Source organism: Lepidochelys kempii, chromosome 13, assembly GCF_965140285.1.
Source record: "Lepidochelys kempii isolate rLepKem1 chromosome 13, rLepKem1.hap1, whole genome shotgun sequence".
In the NCBI taxonomy this organism is placed as follows: domain Eukaryota; kingdom Metazoa; phylum Chordata; order Testudines; family Cheloniidae; genus Lepidochelys; species Lepidochelys kempii.
In genome coordinates, this window is record NC_136392.1 from 34,963,234 (window position 1) to 34,981,647 (window position 18,414).

At 52.3% G+C, this 18,414-nt stretch overlaps 2 protein-coding genes across 3 annotated transcripts; both read left to right on the plus strand.

Moving 5' to 3' along the window:
• The first annotated feature begins 343 nt into the window (after window positions 1–343).
• Window positions 344–9,660, plus strand: LOC140897043 (ribonuclease). Of its 2 annotated transcripts, XM_073309313.1 has the most exons (3): window positions 452–516; window positions 7,608–7,825; window positions 8,869–9,660. In XM_073309313.1, exons 2-3 carry the CDS (start codon window positions 7,811–7,813, stop codon window positions 9,322–9,324), a joined length of 471 nt encoding a protein of 156 aa, XP_073165414.1. In that variant the 5' UTR covers window positions 452–516; window positions 7,608–7,810; the 3' UTR covers window positions 9,325–9,660. The 2 variants fall into 2 exon arrangements, with proteins under 2 accessions (XP_073165413.1, XP_073165414.1); XM_073309312.1 differs by lacking the exon at window positions 7,608–7,825 and having other exon boundaries at window positions 344–516.
• Window positions 9,661–14,351: 4,691 nt separating this feature from the next.
• Window positions 14,352–17,693, plus strand: RNASE10 (ribonuclease A family member 10 (inactive)). Its single transcript, XM_073309314.2, has 2 exons — window positions 14,352–14,483; window positions 15,440–17,693. Exon 2 carries the CDS (start codon window positions 15,464–15,466, stop codon window positions 15,932–15,934), a length of 471 nt encoding a protein of 156 aa, XP_073165415.1. The 5' UTR covers window positions 14,352–14,483; window positions 15,440–15,463; the 3' UTR covers window positions 15,935–17,693.
• Window positions 17,694–18,414: the final 721 nt, after the last annotated feature.

An 18,414-nucleotide genomic window follows, 5' to 3' on the forward strand; every position in this document is an offset into this window, starting at 1 on the left:
GATGGGTGACTCAGGAAGGGGTGCTGTGCCCTGTTCTGTGCTGATGTTTGTGCATTTTTCTACAAAGCGCCCAGCCACTCCATTAACTCTGCCCTGGCAATGTGGGTTAATTCTGCTGCCGGGTTGCATCACAGAATTGAGGAAATCTGCCTCCCACGGTGCCATGAGGATGTGCATCCTGACCCGGCACCGGGACGCCACCCAGTGCTAGTCACTCCCCCCCCCCAGCACCCCGGAGGGCACTGGGATGGGGACCCTAGTGCACAGCGAGGGGCAGGTCTTTGTGATAAGTGTGAGCAGAGTATGTCCCAACCACCCTGCCATGGGTCAGGGCAAAGCTTCCCCTTTCGATGGGGCGTTGCCGCTTCTTGTGGGCCTGGATTATGAAATACTTAACGTCAGATATTTCTCTGCCACCAGTTCCCTCTTCTTTTAACTCTTATGCAGCCAGGGGGAGGCCAGCTCTGCAGACAGCTGGATCAATTCTCCGGGGGAAACAGAGGCACCAGCACTAGGGTGAGTGGGAGAGCATGGGAGAAGGGCACTGGTATAATCCAGGCAGGATTGTTCAGCAGTTTAGCTAGTAGAGAGGAATGGTAGGAAATGCACCAAAGAGGAGTTCAGACAAGGCTCTTCTCTCCTATACGTTCCAAAGGTTTGTACAAAGAAGGTGGGTGTTGTTTTACAGGGGGGAAAACTGAGGCAAACAAAACTGAAGCTGCCTACAAGAGGTCAGTGGTTGAGCCAGGATGAGAATCTAGGGCTCATGAATCCCAGCCGGGGTCCCCCCCATCCCTTGTTCAAGACTACTTGGGATCCTGAGGGAATGGGGGAAGGGTGGTCCCCAAGAAGGGGGGATCCTGAAGGATTGGGGAAAGGGGAGGTCCCTGGGAAGGGGGATGCTGAAGGGATTGGGGGAAGGGGGTCCTCTGGAAGTGGGATCCTGAGGGGATTGGGGGAAGGGCAGTCCCCAGGAAGGGGGATCCTCAGGGGATTGGGGGAAGGGCAGTCCCCAGGAAGGGGGATCCTGAGGGAATGGGGAGGGGGGGTCCCACATGAGGGGGGAACGAAGGTTAAGCCATAGCCCATGCTGCCCATATCCCCCTGTACCATGGGAACAATGCTCCTTTATCTTGTTGGGAACATTTACCAGCCTGACTCCTGATCGTTGGGGTGCTCTCAGTACCTTGGCTTGCTTTCTTGGAGCGCTGATCCCCCATTCTCCAGCTAGCATCGGGGAGCCTTGAGTGCGACTATCCCCCCCAAATTCAAGTTTTGAGCTGGCCCCCCCAAACCCAGAGGCCATTTCTGAAAACTTTGGTTTGTCGTTGCAGTGGGTTTGGGAGCTAAAACATTAGGGACTGAAGAAGGGCAAAGTCTTGTTCTTAAAGGTATCTTTTAGAGCTGCTCCTCCCCACCCTGATCTCAGCTCCCCAGCCCTCCTCCTGGAATAGAGTCCTGTTCATCGCAGGTTCATGCTGGTTTATGGAGATTGTAATCTCTTCTCGGCTGGGACCCTCTCTTACTACATGTTTGTAAAATGCCTAGCAGAATAGGGCCATGATCTCAGCTGGGCCTATAGCTCTGGGCCAGGGGCAGCAGAGCCCGGGGCTGGGTCCAGCTGGAGAAAGTCCCCCCGGGGTGGGCACACAAAGACTTTCAATGAAAGTCTGTCCCTGGTGCAGGCCACAGCTGGGGAAGGAGAAGCTGCTGAGCCTGGGCTCCCAGCTCCCCCTGGAGGCTACAAAGCTCCACCCCCGTGTCTCTGTTCATTCTTTTTCCTGCTTCCTTTCTTCCTGCCGGTCCTCGTTCCCCCAGCCCATTCCTGGCTCCTTCTGCACCGACTTGAGCCGGGGTCCCCCATGCCCTTTTAAATTGCCTGGGCCTCTGGGCAGTTGCCCCCTTTGCCCCGCCCTGTCAGCGGGGCCTAGTTAAGGGGCTGATATGTATACTAAAGATTGCTAAAGACAGACTCTCCTAGCTTCTCCTGGGGATCTGGTTTCCTGTCTACTGTAGAGTCATTGTCAAAGATTGGGACTGGGGTTATTACCCGGTGTGTCTCCAGGCAGTAGAACAAAGAGGCGATGTCACATGTACATAGATGTTGTGACTAGAAACAACGCAGTGCTGCTCCTCCGTTACAGGTTTCCCTCGCCGCTGGTTGGCTCCCTTTTCTAAACCTGACAGGCATGAGGCAGTGGCCTCGTTTGCCTCGTTGGACTGGTCTGACTCCGCCTGTCCATGCCATGGAATTGCAATCTCAAAGACTTTGCATTTGCACACAAATCGAAATCCCCAGATGGAACAGGGAGGATTCTGAATTCTTCCGCTACCCTAGCTGTGCCCTTTGGGGAGGTGGATGAATTTCAGCGATGGGAGAACCCCGATGGAGAATTGCATAGCCGCAAGCTGTGGGAGTGGCGGGCCATGGGGCTTTTGTTAAAATGGATATTGCCAGCACTGAGTGGAATATAACGCTGCTAATGCCGCTTTGTCCTTTACTAGCCTTAACAGGAAGCCTGTGGGTGAATGGGTTTGTACATGGAGGTGAACCAGGTTGGCAAAATAAACATTAATGGGGTGTATTAGGTAGCGCCAGAAGAGGACAGAGTTAAGGTTGTGCTGGCATCTTAACTTTTCATTGCCTGTTTTTCAGAAGACTGCCTTTTGCCCTGCGAAATGTTCTGCGAGAGGACGACAAAGCACCAAGGAACCTTAATGCTGTGCTGACCTCATTGTTTTGGTCTGCTTTCCCCCACCGTGCTGTTCTCTCACATTGAGCTATTTCACAAGGTGGGAGGGAACAAAGACAAGATACACTGGGGTTGTGTCCTGGTACAGGCAGGGAGTGCTGTCACGTCCAGACTGGTATAGAATGTGGTTACCAAATCAGAGCCAAAAAAGGCATGCAACAAGTAACGGCTGGTGGGGGATATGTGCCATTCCCTCCAGCTAGTGGATATAAATACAGGGCCTCCTAGATGAATGTGTGTGCAGCAGATTTGCCGTGGACGGTGCACACGCCACCATATTAATTGCTTCCCAAGAAGGGGGGTATGTATGTCTCCGTCCTGCCCTGTGCTGCTTTCCTTTAGCTCATCTGGTTAGCTGGTTAGCATGGCTGTTTGGGCTCATGAACATTTTTAATATTGATCCACAAGAGCAACTGGCTATATATCTGTCAGTCATCCTGAGGGGACTGGGGGAGAAGGGGGTCCCAGGAAAGGGGGATCCTGATGGGAGGGAAGGAGAGTCCCTGGGAACGGTGATCCTGAGGGAATGGGGGAAGGGTGGTTCCCCGGGAAGTGGGATCATGAGAGGATTGGGAGAAAGGGTGGGGCCTGGCAAAGGGGGGGGGTCCCTTGGAAGGGGGATCCTGAGAGGATGGGGGTAAGGGGAGTTCCTGCGAAGGGGGAGATGGGCAAAGGGTGGTCCCTGGGAAGGGGTGACCCTAAGGAGATTGGGGGAAGGGCTGTCCCCAGGAAGGGGGATCCTCAGGGGATTGGGGGAAGGGGTTCCCTGGGAACAGGGATCCTGAGGGGACTGGGGGAAGGGGGGTCCCACACGAGGGGGGAATAAAGGTTAAGCCATAGCCCACGCTGCCCATATCCCCCTGTACCATGGGAACAGTGCTCCTTTATCTTGTTGGGAACATTTGCCAGCCTGACTCCTGATCGCTGGGGTGCTCTAAGTACCTTGGCTTGCTTTCTCGGAGTGCTGATCCCCCATTCTCCAGGTAGCATCGGGGAGTCTTGAATGCAACTATCCCCCCAAAATCAAGTTCCAAGCTGGCCCGCTTTTCTTCCCGATCATTCCCTAGATCATCCAATCATAGAAGATTAAGGTTGGAAAAGACCTCAGGAGGTCATCTAGTCCAACCCCCTGCTCAAAGCAGGACCAACCCCAACTAAATCATCCCAGCCAGGGCTTTGTCAAGCAGGGCCTTAAAAACCTCTAAGGAAGAAGATTCCATAACCGCCCTAGGTAACCCGTTCTAGTGCTTCACCACCCCCCTAGTGAAATAGTTTTTCCTAATATCCAACCTAGGCCTCCCCCCGTCCCCCTGCAACTTGAGACCATTACTCCTTGTTCTGGCATCTGCCTCCACTGAGAACAGCCGAGCTCCATCTTCTTTGGAGCCCCGCCTCAGGTAGTTGAAGGCTGCTATGAAATCCCCCCTCACTCTTCTCTTCTGCAGACTAACTAAGCCCAGTTCCCTCAGCCTCTCCTCATAAGCCATGTGCCCCAGCCCCCTAATCATTTTCATTGCCTTCCGCTGGACTCTCTCCAATTTGTCCACATCTTTTCTGTAGTGGGGGGCCCAAAACTGGACGCAATACTCCAGGTGTGGCCTCACCAGTGCCAAAGAGTGGGGAATAATCACTTCCCTCATCTGCTGGCAACGCTCCTGCTAATGCAATCCTGACCCACAGGCAGCTGAGAACACACCTCTTTTTTCTCCGCACTGCACCCCAGTGTACTCAGCCACTCATTCCCTCACCCCTCTAATCCCCCACCCCTCCCCTGGCTCCCCAACAACAACACTTTCATGGCATGACCAGCGGCCCCTCTCCTGTGCCCTGGTGCCTGAAGCATCCATCTTCCCTCCTTACCTGGAAATATCAGCTCACAAGCACTTTTCTTCCTCCTCCCATTTACAGGTTGTGATTTTCAAAGGGATTTGAAAATCTCACTTCTCATAGAATCATAGAATCATAGAATATCAGGGTTGGAAGGGACCTCAGGAGGTCATCTAGTCCAACCCCCTGCTCAAAGCAGGACCAATCCCCAACTAAATCATCCCAGCCAGGGCTTTGTCAAGCCTGACCTTAAAAACTTCTAAGGAAGGAGATGCCACCACCTCCCTAGGTAACGCATTCCAGTGTTTCACCACCCTCCTAGTGAAAAAGTTTTTCCTAATATCCAACCTAAACCTCCCCCACTGCAACTTGAGACCATTGCTCCTTGTTCTGTCATCAGCTACCACTGAGAACAGTCTAGATCCATCCTCTCTGGAACCCCCTTTCAGGTAGTTGAAAGCAGCTATCAAATCCCCCCTCATTCTTCTCTTCCGCAGACTAAATAATCCCAGTTCCCTCAGCCTCTCCTCATAAGTCATGTGTTCTAGTCCCCTAATCATTTTTGTTGCCCTCCGCTGGACGTTTTCCAATTTTTCCACATCCTTCTTGTGGTGTGGGGCCCAAAACTGGACACATTTCTCCAGATGAGGCCTCACCAATGTCGAATAGAGGGGAACGATCACGTCCCTCGATCTGCTGGCAATGCCCCTACTTATACATCCCAGAATGCCATTGGCCTTCTTGGCAACAAAGGCACACTGTAGACTCATATCCAGCTTCTCGTCCACTGTAACCCCTAGGTCCTTTTCTGCAGAACTGCTGCTGAGCCATTCGGTCCCTAGTCTGTAGCGGTGCATGGAATTCTTCCATCCTAAGTGCAGGACTCTGCACTTGTCCTTGTTGAACCTCATCAGATTTCTTTTGGCCCAATCCTCTAATTTGTCTAGATCCCTCTGTATCCTATCCCTACCCTCCAGCGTATCTACCTCCCCTCCCAGTTTAGTGTCATCTGCAAACTTGCTGAGGGTGCAATCCACGCCATCCTCCAGATCATTAATCGAGATATTGAACAAAACCGGCCCCAGGACCGACCCTTGGGGCACTCCACTTGATACCTACTGCCAACTAGACATGGAGCCATTGATCACTACCCGTTGAGCCCAACAATCTAGCCTGCTTTCTATCCACCTTATAGTCCATTCATCCAGCCCTTACTTTTTTAACTCATTGGACCTTTGAATTCCTTCAGCAGCTTTGCAAGTGGCAGAATTCACCATGGAGGTCAAGGAATAAATAAACTTACAAAACCAAGGAAATTAATTCAAAAACTTTGTGAGAGTGATTCTATGATTCTAGGAAGCTTCAAAGCTTTGTACAAAGAAGGTGGGTGTCACTTTACAGGGGGGAAATTGAGGCAAACAAAACTGAAGCCGCCTACAAGAGGTCAGTGGTAGAGCCAGGACTAGAATCTAAGACTCGTGAATCCCAGCCTGGGTCCCCCACATCCCTTGTTCAAGGCTACTTGGCTCTGAGATGGTGCCCACTAGCTGCAAAGACCTGAGAGTTGGGGCGTTCAGAGCTGTAACGATTCTCTCACGCCTGCCGCCATGGGTCGCTCTCAGAGCAGCTCGGGCGTGGGCACTCCAGCAGCAAAGACCTGCTCCAAAGGTCTCAGGACTGAGGGGAGTCTCAAGTGCTATTGAAGTCTCCTGGTGCAAAGTTGGGGTTTTGCCAAGGGAGGCCCAAAATACAGCACCCCCAGAAGCAACCACTTTTTAAAAATACCCTCCTGCTTCCACACTGCTTTTTTCCCCTCTCGCTGCTGGAGGGTAAAGCTCCAGGCAATATTCACGTAAAACAGACTGTTGTGCTCAGGTAGCACCAGGAACCAAGATCCAGTTTCCAGACCTATGATTAGGGCCCTACCAAATTCACGGCCCATTTTGGTCAATTTCACACTCATGGGATTTTAAATATCCTAAATTTCATTATTTTGGAAATTTAAATCTTAAATTTCACAGTGTTGTAACTGTGGGGGTCCTGACCCAAAAGGGGGTTGTGCGGGGGCCACAAAGTTATTGTATTGGGGTTGCAGAATTGCCAGCCTTACTTCTGCGCTGCTGCTGGCGGTGTGCTGCCTTCAGAGCTGGGCAACTGGAGACCAGTGGCTGCTGTCCGGGCGCCCAGCTCTGAAGGCAGTGCAAAGTAAGGGTGGCAATACTGAGACACCCCCCCCCATAAGAACTTTGCAACCCTCTCTGTGACCCTTTTCTGGGCCGGAGCCCTCCCCCCACCCAGTTTGAGAAATGCTGGTGAAATCTGTATAGTATAGGGTAAAAGTACACAAAAGACCAGATTTCAGTCTGTGACACATTTTTCACAGCTGTGAATTTGGTAGAGCCCTACTTATGATTCCAAAATTAGTGTCTACGCTGCAATGTAAGGCCGTGCCTCACCCTGGATTCAAGCCAACCACCCCACTCCTTTGCATCTACACTGCAACTGTGCTAACCCAGGGCTCAGACCCAGGACCCTGCAGGGCAGGTGGGCAATGTTCCCTCTAATTTTTTACATCCATGTGCAGAATGAATTTTGTTATGTGCACCAATATGGAGGTGATGTGTGGCGGGGGGTGGGGCTGAGGGGTTTGTAGTGCAGGAGGGGGCTCAGGGCTGGGGCAGAGAGGTGGGGTGCAGGGGGGTGAGGGCTCAAGCTGGGGGTGCAAACTCTGGGGTGGGGCCAGGGATGAGGAGTTTAGGGTGCAGGCTGCCCAGGGGCTGGGCTCAGAGGACTCCCCCCAGCCCTCTCCCTGTTGGCAGCAGCTCCGGGGCTGGGGCTGGGGCTGGGGCTGGGGGAGAGACACCTCTCCCTGCCGACAGCAGCTCTGGGGCCAGGGCTGAGGCACCTCTCCTCCGTGGCGGCAGGAGCCCCGGGGCCAGGGGAGAGGCCCACGGCAGCCCTGCATGCCCCAACTTGCTCTGCTCCACTCCCCAGTACCCATCCACCTCCGACCTCTCTCCTCTCCAGGCCCGTGTAGCTATGCTCCTGTGCAGCCCTCAGCCGTGCAGGTTAGAGGGAACTTAGCTGGAGGGTCCCAGCTGAAGTGAAGCTGGGACCCAGAGGCTGAGCCCTACTGCTTTACAGTGTAGACGCAGCGCCGCTTGACTCAGGTCCTGGGAATCAGCTAGAAGTATCCCACAGTTCCACAGGACAACTTCCTTACTCCTCTCATGGCCACAGCTCAGGTCAGTGTGGACCCGTTCTCTTCTGACCACATGCACTATCAGAGAGCTGCCTGGTTTGGCAGCAGAGAACGAACCCAGCAAGCCTTTTGCAAAGCCAGCTGCTTCCTGCTCACAGTCAGGGCAGGCAGAAAAGTTTTCCCATGGGCCCTAGGGCTAGAGCGGCCATATTGTGGGGTGCTAGGGGGTCTGCAGGCTGCAGTGTGGGTGCCAGATCCCCAGGTTTGAGCCCAAGTTAGAAAAGCCCTTTGGTTAAAATACCACATAGACGCCCAAGCTCAGGGTTCCCAACATGGCTCGGCTGAGTGGTGTCCCACTAACCCTGAGCTTACACTGCAATGTAGACGTACCCTTAGGAGCAGGGGAAGTTTGGCAGCACAATCCCTGGGATTGGCAAGCATTCAAAACACTCTAAATCCCACCCACCTGGGCAGAGCGCCTGGATGTTTGGCGTGGCACATCGGTGTCTGGGGCATTGCCAGGGTCACTCGGGCAAGGGGATCCCTTCCAAACCACTCTGCTTTACATGAACGACTAGCAGACTGGCTTGGAAATGGCTGGGCCATGGTTGGGGTGAAGAGAAACTAGGGGAAGGGGGTTTCAGAGTAACAGCCGTGTTAGTCTGTATTCGCAAAAAGAAAAGGAGGACTTGTGGCACCTTAGAGACTAACCAATTTATTTGAGCATAAGCTTTCGTGAGCTACAGCTCACTTCTGCTGTAGTTTCCACGGTATGCATCCGATGAAGTGAGCTGTAGCTCACGAAAGCTCATGCTCAAATAAATTGGTTAGTCTCTAAGGTGCCACAAGTACTCCTTTTCTTTTTAGGGGAAGGGGGGGAAAGCTAGGGTAATGCCACTGCCATGAGGCCATTTAAATACTGTATGTTATGTGATAGAGTGACACTGGCATCCTCTAGTCGCCGCAGCCTTCGGCGAGGACAAGCCCTGAAATCACTGCAGCGGAGGTGAGTCGCCCAAAGGGGGTCCATGCCGTGCTGGTCTCACATTCCCATCTCACACCCACCTCCCGCTTTCTCCCCTCCAGCCAACGATGAAGAAAAGGATGGGTCCAGGCCTTCTGCTGCTGATTTTCCTCTTGCTGGCCTACATGGCCATGGCCAGGAGGGAGATGCCGTACGAGAAGTTCCAACGGCAGCATGTCGACACCTCCAGGAGCTGGGAGCCCGACCCCAACCGCTACTGCAACCTCATGATGCTGCGGAGGAACATGACGGTGTCCAGCTGCAAAGAGCTCAACAGCTTCGTCCACGGGGTGCTGGCGGGGGTAGTTGCCATCTGCAGCTCAGAGGGGACATGGCATCATGGGAACTTTTACTACAGCAACTCACCCTTCCCAGTCACAGACTGCCAGACCACAGGGGCGTCCCTCTGGCCCCGCTGCATTTACAGGGGAGTCGTCAGCCATAAGAGAATTTGTGTCGCCTGCACAAATGAGCAGCCTGTGCACTATGCCCTGCCATCGGTGTGCAGCGGCCCGTGAGCCGTGGGGCGGACATGGAGACCTGCAACTCCTCTGGGCTTTGGCAATGCTGGCAGCCCTGCGCGCCCTTCCTCCTCCCCAACAGGGTATTTGGACACCGCACTGGGGACAGCAACAAAGGCTGTTATTCCTTTTTCTATGGCAAATTATAGCTGCCCCTTCCCCTCCCCCACCCTCTGCTCCCCCTAGTGCCTATTATATAATGTGGGCACCTTTTCCCCATCCTTTATCCATGGAGGGGGAGGCGAGGGAGGGGTCAAAGTGCAGTGGAGATGTTACCAGCCTGAGCCCTGGATGCTGTTTTCTCTTGCTTCTTCCTGCAATAAAATACTTTTTGCAAGTGCAGAATGACTGAGGGGGGGTTGTGGGGGATTTGCTATAGGCAAGACAGCACTCCCTATTTCCAGTGCTTCAGTAGCAGCTGACAAACATGACTGTCTTGCTCAAAAGGGGCAGGGAATGGGACATGGGGCCTTTCTCCTCTATGGGGTGCTGGTTCCAGACAATTTTCCTTTCCCATGAGACGCCAGGTGGGAGACAGCCCATGAGAAAAGCTGGGTGTGAAAATCTCCCGACATGGTGCAAATCCCCTTGGGTTTAATGTTGCATATAAAATATAGCCGATACACAGGGACAAACCAAAGCACCAGTGTCTAGGCAGGGCTGCAGCGTGTGGAGACACCATCAGTCCTGGGAGAGGGACGGCAGAGCTGGGAATTTCATGGCAAGCCGCCAAACGGCCCACGAAAGATGTGAATGCCTGATCCTGCACTTCACAAGCCCAGGGCAGGAACCCCTGGGTTACAGGATTAAGTGTGTTGTTTTTCCTCATTAAACCCCCTTTTCCTTATCCCCTTTGCATCTACTCCACCTTTCCACTGGGGTTCTGGGGAGGCTCCTGGCTGGGCCTGGTGGGGCTGCTCCAGATGGAGGGCCCTGAAAATAGGATCCTGTAGCAGCCAGCCCCCCCACACACACTAGCCTCCTGGTCCAGATGTGTCAATTCCCAGATGGGTTTGGGGAGGATGAGACAAGGAATTCATGGCCCGGGCCCCCAAAGCATGGGGCTCCTGGCAGAATTTGAACCCACAATGGTGGAAAAGTGCTACCCCAGAAAGTGCTACCAAATCCCCCCCTCCCAAATGAGGTGACTCTCTCGTTCCTCTCTTACGGGAGCTGGCGTCTGGGCAGACAGACTTCTGGTGGTCCCTCCCATCCGATGACAGACACAAGTGAGCTCTGTCAGATGAGGGTTAATTTCCTCCCATGACAGTAAACAATTAGAGCTCACGGCTGCTTCTAACCAGGATTTGAACCCATGACCATGCACACGGTAAACAACGTGCACAGCCCCAGACTTGGGCACTCCCTGTGCCCAGCTAAATGGCTCTGTCCTAACCCGCTCATGGCCTCTCCTGGTGCCAAAGGCGTTTCCTGTACCAAGCAGCCACAACCTTGCAATGGAGATACACTGATGGTCTCTGTTCCTAGCTGCATGGCTTTACGTTTAGCTGGATCCAAACACACATTGCTTGCTTAGGCCCAGTTTACCAACCAATCCACATTGTCCTCTAGCAGTGACCCCCGGCCCTTGTTATTTACCATCCCCCGTCTTTGCTGAAAACTTGATCTGTTTTTTCCAGTCCATTGATACAACCGGTCAATAGCCCAGAAGATCCACCTGGCCACAGGGGGCGCAACCCGGCAAGAGCCAAGGGCCCGAACCCTGACACTGTCTCGGGGAGAGGAGGAAAAATGAGGCCCCTGGAGCTGGGCATCGTCACCCACCACAATGGGGGCCCTGATCAGGTCAGGGTCTGGGCAGTGACCAGCACAACGGGGGCCCTGATACCAGTTGGGTTCTGGGCAGTGCTTGGCACAATGGGGGCCCTGATATCAGTCGGAGTCTGTGTAGTGCCTGGCACAATGGGGCCCTGATCTCAGTCGGGGACTGGAAAGTGCCTGGCACAACGAGCCCCTGATCTCGGTCGGGATCTGTGCAGCTGTGACCCTTAGCGCCCCTGCATGCCACCTGGCAGAAGTCCCTCTGTTCTGTAACTCCTCTGAGGCCCAACACACTCACTGCCCATAACAGGGTGCAGTCATAGTATTTCTCTGCAAGGTGTAACAAAGGAAAGCTGCACACACTGCTCAGTAACACCATGGCCTGACATAGGCACAAACGGTGCACAGAGTTATGTGTCTGTGCCACACAGATGGTCCTCACACGTGTTTCAAGGACAGACTTGATCTGCAAGTTCATCCTGACACAGGAATGTGGCTTTACCACTCTGACTAAGGCCAGAGACTTGGGAAGTTACATGTGCCTGAGTCAACAGGAAAAGCCAGCTGAGAGCCGGGTGAGGGAGCCGGGAGTGTGTCAGCTGATTGGAGAACAGTCAGCGGGGCTGTCAAGGTTCCTTCCCCACTCTGACCTCTAGGGTACAGATGTTCCTTCCCCACTCTGAACTCTAGGGTACAGATGTGTGGACCTGCATGAAAACCTCCTAAGCCTACTTTTACCAGCTTAGGTTAAAACTTCCCCAAGGTACAAACTATTTTACTCTTTGCCCTTGGACTTCCACTGCCACCACCAAATGTTTATCTGGGTTTATTTTTATTAGGAAAGCGTTGTTTGGAAACATCTTTCCCCCCAAAATCCTCCCAACCCTTGCACCCCACTTCCTGGGGAAGGTTTGGTAAAAATCCTCACCAATTTGCATAGGTGACCACAGACCCAAACCCTTGGATCTTAAGAACAATGAAAAAGCATTCAGTTTCTGAAAAGAAGGATTTTAATAGAAGTAAAAAGTAAAAAAGAATCACCTCTGTAAAATCAGGATGGTAAATATCTTACAGGGTAATTAGATTCAAAACACAGAGAATCCCTCTAGGCAAAACCTTAAGTTACAAAAAGACACACAGACAGGAATATCCATTCTATTCAGCACAACTTAATTTCTCAGCCATTTAAAGAAATCATAATCTAACGCATATCTAGCTAGATTACTTACTAAATTCTAAGACACCATTCCTGTTCTGTCCCCAGCAAAAGCATCACACAGACAGACCCAGACCCTTTGGTCTTCCCCTCCTCCCAGCTTTTGAAAGTATCTTGTCTCCTCATTGGTCATTTTGGTCAGGTGCCAGTGAGGTTATCCTAGCTTCTTAACCCTTTACAGGTGAAAGGATTTTTCCTCTGGCCAGGAGGGATTTTAAAGGTGTTTACCCTTCCCTTTATATTTATGACAGGGGCAGAGACCTTTACCTAAGGGTGCCCGTCTAAGGGCAACTGGACTATAAGGCGAAGGGGAGAGATCCTCTTTGTGCCCATCACTCCAAGGGGCTGGCTCTGGCTGTACAGTGGATCCCCTGCCATATGGGAGTGTGAACCTGAAAATTTGCTTTGGGTCAGTGTGACCTGCTGCAGGAGGGGCAATCCGGAGCACTGAAGACTCGTGTCCCCTTTTACCTGTCTCTGCCTGGGATGCCGGCAGGCCGCAGGAAGCAGCCTCTTCGCGTCTATGCATTAGGCAGTCCTGAGCCAAAGTTTCGGGTTCAGGAGCCTGCCTGCAGCGCCACAGCTGGCCACTGGGCCCCCAGCATTGGTTAACTCTTCCCAGCCCCGATTTTCCCCAGATGGTGAGTTCTGCATCGTCCGTCCCTCTCCTGGGCAGCTCAGATATTGAAGATCCATTGCCCTCCCAACCCCCGGGAGGATCAAACCAAGTCTATTCTTTTAACTGGAGTTATCAAATGGTTCACATGAAACACAGCACTGGATGGGTTCAGATTAAAGATAAAGCAAGTTGATTTACAGATGCACTGAGAGCTTTCAAGTGAGTTCGAGCATCAGGCATGAAAGTCAGGAAAGACAAGAGAAATGAAGATAAAATGCTTCCCCGCAGCAAAAACTTAACAAGCTAGACTTGGTTGAAGGGAAAATCCTTCCCACATGGTCCCAGCAACCTGGCAAACCAGATTCTCAGATCAGGATCAACTCCCAAAGCCAAAAAGCTGGTCCCTTTAGCTTCTTAGGGGACTAAGAGATGATCTGGGGTGTTTTTGCCCCTCGCTTTAATAGTCCGGTCACCCTCTGAAATGCAGTTTCTGGACAGTTACCCCTCATAAAGGTCATTCCCACAGTGAGGATGGAGACATGGGGTCTCATGGGGACAGAGCCCCCCGTTCTTGGCAAAGACAGGCCATTTGACAGGTGAGGGCCCATCAACTTTGCTGACTCCTGACCAGAGGCATGAGCTTGTGCTTTGTCTTTGTGAACGCAGTTTAGCCTGCCCCCAGACTCGCCTGGCAAACACGTTGCAATCATAATCTCAGCTCATGTTCATAACTCTGGCTATGCATTTCATGCACACATTTCACATGAATATTACCCATCAGGCTGTCATTACTCTTTAAATGCTACCTTGCATGGAATCCTTGGCATGGAGATTATTACAATAAATGCAGGGTGTGAACACAGGGATTCAGGGTCACACTGAGGTGCTTAGCTATGGGTTGTCGCTGGCTGAAGGCAGGTTGAGTCACCAAGAAGAGAGTTTATACTTGTGGTTTATCTGTGATCATTTTCTGTCTCTATTCTCTTTGCTATGTGGCACTTGAAGCTCTGTTCTTTAGTCCTAAATGTACCCTGGTTTTGTTACAAATTCATCTCACTGCCCCTAACACTGCCACAGTATTTCTCTGCAAGGCACAGCAAAGGAAAACCGGTGACACACTGCTCAGTAACACCATGGTGTGACGTAGGCACAAAAGGTACATAACGAGGTATGTGCCACACAGATGGTCCTCGCATGTGTTTCAGGGACACACTTGATCTACAAGTTCATCCTGACACAGAAATGTGGCTTTACCACTCTGACTAAGGCCAGAGACTTGGGAAGTTACATGCGTCTGAGTCAACAGGAAAAGCCAGCTGAGAGTCGGGTGAGGGAGCCAGCAGTGTGTCAGCTGATTGGAGAACAGTCAGCGGGGCAGAGACCTTTACCTGGCCCGTCTAAGGTCAGTTGGACTATAAGGAGAAGGGGAGAGATCACCTTTCTGGCCACCACGTGAGGACAGAGCAGCTGGGTCTCTCTGAAGCTTTGCATAGAGGGTTCCTAGCCACGTGGGAGAGGGACACCGAGAAGTCACATTAGGTAAGACAGGGAGCTTCGCTGTGGATTCTGGCTGGCTGAGGGCAGGTAGAGTCACTGGGGCTGGAGGTCGTATGTGTGTCTTCTCTGTGACCATTTTAGCCTCTGGTCTCTCTGCTTCATGGCACAGAAAGCTCTGTTCTTTAGTCAGGACTAGACCCTGGTTCGTTATAAATGCATCTCAGTGCTGTGATATTGAAGGGAAGGGTGAGGACCCAGCAGAGCCACCAGGCTTGCCATGTCCTGGCTCTTTCGGGGTGGCGGCCTGGGTGATTTCTCTGCCTGTCCAGGCTGCCTGCTGCAGGGAGATGCTTCTGAAGAGCTGGGGAACTGGAGAGCCCCAAGGGCTATCTGTAAAGCAAGGCCAGGGTGTGCCAGGACCAGAGGAGTGTGCCGGGCCACCCAGCCGACGGGAGAGGCAGGGAGCAGACTCATTTTAGCAGCTGCAAATCTCTCTTGCTTTGAGGCAGGGGGGTGACGCGGTGATTTACAGCTCCGGACACCTGAAGAAACATCACAACAGCACCCAGTACAACAGGAGCCCTGATCTCAGTTGGGGTTCGGGCAGTGCCCGGCACAATGGGAGCCCTGATATCGGAGGGGTCTGTGCAGCACCCGGCATAATGGGGGCCCTGATTTCAGGCGGGGTCTGTGCAGTACCTGGCACAACAGGTACCCTGATCTCAGACTGGGTTAGGGTGACCAGATAGCAAGTGTGAAAAATTGGGCCAGGAGGTGGGAGGTAATAGGAGCCCATATAAAAAAAATCCCCAAATATCGGGACTGTCCCTATAAAATTGGTATATTGGGACACCCTAGTCGGGGTCTGTGCAGCACCCGGCACAACAGGGGCCCTGATCTCTGTCGGGATCTGGGCAGTGCCCAGAAGGTTCCGTGGAGAAGGCAGATCCCCACCCTGCACTGTCTCCATCCATCTCCTCCCTCTTTCCCCACTGCAGGTTGATCCAGGGACAGACTCAGCCATGGCCCTGAGGGGAACCCGCCCCACACTCCTGCTGCCCCTCGTCCTGCTGGTTGCCAGTCTGGCCCTGGCCCAAGAGGAGTCACGTTATGAGAAGTTCCTGAGGCAGCACGTAGATGCCTCCGACCCCAGCCCTCCGGACGCCCGGCGCTACTGCAACCTCCTGATGCGGCGCCGGGACATGGCCACTGCCCACAAGTGCAAACACCTCAACACCTTCATCCACAGCAGCGCCAACCAGATCAAGCCTGTCTGCGGGGATGGGGGGGAGCCGGCAGGAGGAGACCTGCGCCTCAGTGAAGACCCCTTCCCCCTCACCGTCTGTGAGCTCCAAGGAGGAGCCGATCCCCCCAACTGTGACTACAGCGGGTCCAGTAGCACCAGCAGGATCGTCATTGCCTGCGTTGATGGAGAACCAGTCCACTTTGAGACACAGGTTGAGAGTCAGGCAGGGGAGGGGAATGAGCTGTGATCCCTCTAAGGGACACTGAGTCCTCCCACCAAGTCCTGCATCCAAACCCAGACCTTACCAGGATCAATCCCCGAATCCTCCTTCAATCCAGCCTCCAACCCCCCTCAGATCCCCTCCCAAATCCTTCTTAGATCCAACCTCCAACCCTCCTCAGATCAACTGCCGAATCCTCCTCAGATCCAACCTCTGACCCTCCTCAGATCCACTTCCAAATCCTCCTCAGATCCAACCTCCGACCCTCCTCAGAACAACCGCCAAATCCCCCTCAGATCCAGCCTCCGACCCTCCTCAGATCAACCCCCGAATCCTCCTCAGATCCAAACTCCGACCCTCCTCAGATCAACTGCCAAATCCTCCTCAGATCCAACCTCCGACCCTCCTCAGATCAACCCCCGAATCCTCCTCAGATCCAACCTCCGACCCTCCTCAGAACAACCGCCAAATCCCCCTCAGATCCAGCCTCCGACCCTCCTCAGATCCACCCCCGAATCCTCCTCAGATCCAAACTCCGACCCTCCTCAGATCAACCGCCGAATCCTCCTCAGATCCAACCTCTGACCTTACTTATGTGCCAACTCTCTGGGGCAGGCCTGTCTCTTTGTTCTGTGTTTGTGCAGTGCCAGGCACACTGGGTTGCTGGGCAACTGCAATATGGATAATGATAATAATAATAATGGGCACACTGGGTGCAACTGCAATATGGATAATAAACCACGCCCAAGGAGTTTTATGGACAGTCCTTCCATATTGGGGTTTGACTCCGGTTTTGTCATTAGCCCAGACTAATGGCTCAGGTGGGGGTGGGGTTTTCCAAATGGGATCTGAATGCCCAGCTCCTATTAACTTCCCAGAAGCGCTGTCTCTTCCCAGTCTCTGGTCTGACTGAGAATTAGAAGTGGAAAATTCTCAGCGACAGCCAAGCAGCCACATCCATGCTCAGGCTTGAGGAACGCGGCCTGCTATTCAGAACCACCAAGCAGCCAAAACTTCTGCTGACCCAACAGGAACGTATGGAGCCCAGCAGCTCTGGAAAATGATACTCAGGAAGTTTTCTCACCAGGCTTCCTCAGGAATTTGAACCCAGGAGTCCCAATATACCAGCGAACCTGCAAGAATTGAAACTTTAGGAAATGGTCCTAAGCCTTAAATTTTCTGTCCCAGTCTCCCTAGTTCCAGTTCTTGGCCCCACCTCCGTTTCCAGTAGCCAAATGGTACTGTTGCTTGAATAAAGTCATTATTCATTACAGACCCCCTTGAGGACCTAATCAGAAATGAACCCGAATGCTGCTTGATCTGCAAGGAGGCCATGTCTCTTCGGGCTCTGCCACGGTGGTTATAATTCGGAGCCCCCTGAGATGTGGCCATGAGGGTTTTGGGTGAACACCCCCCTGAACTTCCTCATCCTCCTCCCCCAGTGGTCAACCAGTTACATCAGTGTTGCCAATTTAGTGGTTTTACAATCCCCAACCCATACATTTGAACTCCCCCTCGTATTTCAATCCCTGGGGAAAACACTAGTTTGGGCTGAATCCTAATTCTAAGAGGTGAAAACTCTATGCACCGAGTTTAGATAAAGTTTGTGGACAGGAGACCATGGTTAATTGCTGCTAGTAGGAGTCATTCAGCCATGCCTAGAGCATAGTAACAGGTTTCAGAGTAGTAGCCATGGCAACAAAAATGATTAGGGGACTGGAACACATGAGTTATGAGGAGAGGCTGAGGGAGCTGGGATTGTTTAGCCTGCAGAAGAGAAGAATGAGGGGGGATTTGATAGCTGCTTTCAACTACCTGAAAGGGGGTTCCAAAGAGGATGGCTCTAGACTGTTCTCAATGGTAGCAGATGACAGAATGAGGAGTAATGGTCTCAAGTTGCAGTGGGGGAGGTTTAGATTGGATATTAGGAAAAACATTTTCACTAAGAGGGTGGTGAAACACTGGAATGCGTTACCTAGGGAGGTGGTAGAATCTCCTTCCTTAGAGGTTTTTAAGGTCAGGCTTGACAAAGCCCTGGCTGGGATGATTTAACTGGGAATTGGTCCTGCTTTGAGCAGGGGGTTGGACTAGATGACCTTCTGGGGGTCCCTTCCAACCCTGATATTCTATGATTCTATGATTCTATGATTCTATGTTAGTCTATATCCATAACAAGGAAAGGAGTACTTGTGGCACCTTAGAGACTAACAAATATATTAGAGCATAAGCTTTGTGAGCTACAGCTCACTTCATTGGATGCATACAGTGGAAAATATAGTGGGGAGATTTTATATACACAGAAAACATGAAACAATGGGTGTTACCATACAGACTGTAACAAGAGTGATCAGGAAAGGTGAGCTATTACCAGCAGGAGAGCAGGAGGGTGGGAGGGGGAAACCTTTTGCAGTGATAATCAAGGTGGGCAATTTCCAGCACTTTACAAGAACAGTAGGAGGGGAAATAAACAAGGGGAAATAGTTTTACTTTGTGTAATGACACATCCA